The following is a 3,606-nucleotide window of genomic DNA, read 5'->3' as shown; positions in this document are numbered from 1 at the left end:
CTGAAGCTGCTGGTAGACATCGCGGTTGGAATTATCAAAGGTTTTTGACACCTGAGAGACACCGTAGCAACTCCTTTTTGTTTGGAAGCAGGGGGTGGGGGTGGGGGGGACCAGGGAGGATGATTCAACCACTCAACCACTAGATGTCGCTGAAAACAACAAATCCTACACACTGTGCCTTTAAGCTATAACATTATTTTTCCCACAGAACACTACTAATGATTTCTATTTCTGAATTAGGCTTCCTGACTAAATGACTATATGGATAAGTATTTGGCCACACTGGACCATCACACTAACAGTGACCATATGGAGRTTATTCATTCCTAAGGTGATCCATTGGGTGAAGCTTTAAGGCTATGTACCAATCACTWAAGTTTCTCTACAGACCCATCAAATCATTTCTTGATGGTCTTGCTTTGTACACCGAGGCACATCCGCATGGGAAGAGGAAATATCTTTTTTAAAGTTGGAAGTATAACATTTCCAAAACTGTCTTGGTATGTTAAAGCTTTAAGATTAAAATAAGAAACTTAGCCCAAACCCTGGATGAAACTCAATTCATCCATTCATTTTTTCACTTCTTCTTTTCCCTGTGATTCCGTGTCATGAGGGTAACTGATGCCCATGTCCACCAGTCATGCGAGGGATGGGGTACACCCTGGACAGCTCGCAAGTCTATCACAAGGCCACATGGGACAAAAGAGGCAAAAACTATTAATGCTCTCACCCATATCTGGAGAAAATTTAGAGTTGCCAATTAACCTGCCATGCATGTTCGTCTGCGGGAGGCCTTAGTGTCTGGTGAAAAATCTATGCATCCGTGGACTGAACATGCAAACTCTATCCAGAAAGGTACCCGACCGGGATTAGACCTGACAACCTTCTTCCAGCTCTACCAACTGTGGCATCGTGTCACCCCTACTTAAAACTACTTCCATTCATCCATTGTCTTCCATTTGTTCCAGAGTCAGGTTGTGGAAGGAGCAGCTTAAGCATGAAGGCCCAGACATCTTATCCACATCCACCTCTTCCAGCTCTTCTGGAAAGACTCCAAAACTTTCCCTATCCAGCTGAGAGACCTGGTCTTTCTAGGGCAACCAGGGTCTTCTRTGAGGTCTCCTCCAAGTCATACATGCCTGAAGCCCCTTCCTATGGCGGTTTCTGGAGAGTCAKCTCAACTGGCTCCTCTCAATGTCTGTCTTACTGCCACCAATGCAAATCAAACTTTTGCACTTCTTGTATAGGGACTGAATAGCCTGTAATGGACCCACAATCTCATACTCACAGAGCACCCTCTACAGTGCCCCTCGAGYAACAAATGTCTTACCCTAGTGAGGGTAAAGAGCTGATCCAGTGTTTCAAGGCCAGGATGGAACCTGCAWTGTTCCTCCTTAATCTGAGGTTCAACCATCAATTGGATTCTCTTCTCCAACACCCCTTATTAGAACRRATTGGGGAGGCTAAAGAGAGTGATGCCCCTATAATTGAAACACACCATCCAATCACCTTTTTAAAGAGGGGAACCACCACTCCAGTCTGCCGCTCCAGTGGCACAATATTCCTTCCATCTTTCAATGACACTACTGGTTAAGGTTAACAGCACCCCACCTTCACTGAAGGCATGAACATCTACCAGTCATAAAACAAACTGAATTAACTTACTTGCATATCCTCTTTGTGGTTCAAATAAAGAATGAAGGGGGTAAAGGTGAAGAGCAGCCTTGCGTTATGTCCAACAATGGCAGGTAAACAAGAACAGGTGTTTATTCACCGGAGTGAACACCCGCAGGCAGCGTTCATGATCAGCTCCTCAAAACTGCTCCTGCTAATTTATTGAGCAGCTCCTGCCATCCAGCTGGACCGTACTGGAAACTCACTGCTGCACTGAGTTTACTCCAGTACATCCACAGGTGGGGTCCCCGCAAGGACTAAAAAATTCTGAGGTCTTTGTAAAATTAGGAACAGCATTATATAACTGTGAGGATTGAATTAAAACAGGGATCATATTAAACAGTAATCAAAATATGTCATGTAGATTAATCCTGATCTAAACTACATGACACAGCAACATTTTAGTTTGTTTAAAAATACAGTATATTGAACCACAAAGAGAATCTCCTAGTAAGTTAATTCAGTTTGTTTTATGACCAATGCCTTGCGCTGCAAGAGAACTGGAGGCTCCCTGTAGTCACTTCTAGTCTTGTCCTTTGGTTGGTGATTTATTCWGGTGCTTTTGCAGACTGCTGAATCTCTGTCCATCTTTCCATCTAAGATTTCTGGCCTCTCTAAAATGCTCTTGTGTGTGTGCAGGCTGTCAGGCTGTCTGATCACAGAGGAAGGCTGTGCTTCTCTGGCCTCAGCTCTGAAGTCCAACCCCTCCCATCTGAGAGAGCTGGACCTGAGCTACAATCATCCAGGAGACTCAGGAGTGAAGCTGCTGTCAGCTGGACTGAAGGATCCAGACTGGAGACTGGACACTCTCAGGTATGAAGAGAACTGCTGCAGACACAAATTCTAACAAAGAAGAAAGAAAGAAGGGTTTTCTGCCCATCAAATAGCCACTGAACCTTTGCTTCATGATGAAGGTAATTATTGGACAGAGAGAAATTGTTAGCTTTGCACCATCTACAGGAAAAAAAACTATTAGTAAAATGTAAACTGTTGTGGAGTGTGACAGCCACATGATCTTCAAGATGTTCTGTTCAAACGGATGTGTCCAAATGTTGTACTGATCCTTTCTCACTGTAGAACAATGTGTAGATGAGAGCCATGTAATCTGCATGTTTGTTGAAAGAAACTTATGTTCTGACCCCACCTCCTACTTTCAGGGTGGAGCCTGCTGGAGAGCGATGGTTGACACCAGGTCTGGGGAAGTGTAAGTGTGTTGTTTTTAGTCGATTTATTAACCAAATGTAAAATGATCACAATCACTGATTCAACTACATTGTTTTGTGATATACAGCAATCTCAAATCTGGGAATATTAATTCTTATCATCATTGATTTTTAAAGTGATCCACAATTATTTGTAACATTAGACTTTACTTGATAAACATTTATTTAAACTGTAAAATAAAGACTGTAAAAATACTGTAGGCTATTTAGTTTTTATAAATTTTTGATTAAATTTTAAAAAATATATTACACGGACCATTTTTTAACCATTTTATTTACACTCAAAACATACTGAGTAAATGATGACGTCGACTAGGTCATCGGTGCGAGGCTGCTAGCGAGCTATATCCACCCTGAAGGCTAATCTTGGACAATATCTGACGATCGACTAACAAGCTAAGCTGGGGGTTTCCTTACATGAATCAGAATTAGAATCAGCTTTATTGTCCAAGTATGTTGACACACACAAGGAATTTGTTTCTGGCTGATGATGTCTCTCCAATACACATACACACAATATACACAGGGATAGAAACACAATAACATAACACATAAACATTATAGTATGTGTCCTGATGCATCTCAGTAAGCCAGGTAAAAAATCAAAAAGAAAAAAATTGTATAGGTCTTCTGGACGGGTTCTTCTCCACAAACAGAGCAATGTTGTATATGCTGTTAAGTGCCAGGAGGACTGTGACCAGTTATACAT

At 41.9% G+C, this 3,606-nt stretch overlaps 1 protein-coding gene across 1 annotated transcript in view; it reads left to right on the top strand.

Moving 5' to 3' along the window:
- LOC106532160 (protein NLRC3) overlaps positions 1-3,606 on the top strand; it is a gene marked incomplete at its 5' end in the record, with an annotated part of 15,626 nt that overhangs the window by 6,334 nt on the left and 5,686 nt on the right. Inside the window, 2 exon segments of the mRNA XM_014028174.1 lie at positions 2,314-2,487; positions 2,832-2,878. Of these exon segments, the coding sequence (XP_013883628.1) occupies positions 2,314-2,487; positions 2,832-2,878 (221 nt within the window).

Source organism: Austrofundulus limnaeus, unplaced genomic scaffold, assembly GCF_001266775.1.
Source record: "Austrofundulus limnaeus strain Quisiro unplaced genomic scaffold, Austrofundulus_limnaeus-1.0 Scaffold723, whole genome shotgun sequence".
Classification (NCBI taxonomy): domain Eukaryota; kingdom Metazoa; phylum Chordata; class Actinopteri; order Cyprinodontiformes; family Rivulidae; genus Austrofundulus; species Austrofundulus limnaeus.
The sequence above is the reverse complement of the archived record's forward strand: the minus strand, read 5'-3'. Positions and strand labels throughout refer to the sequence as shown.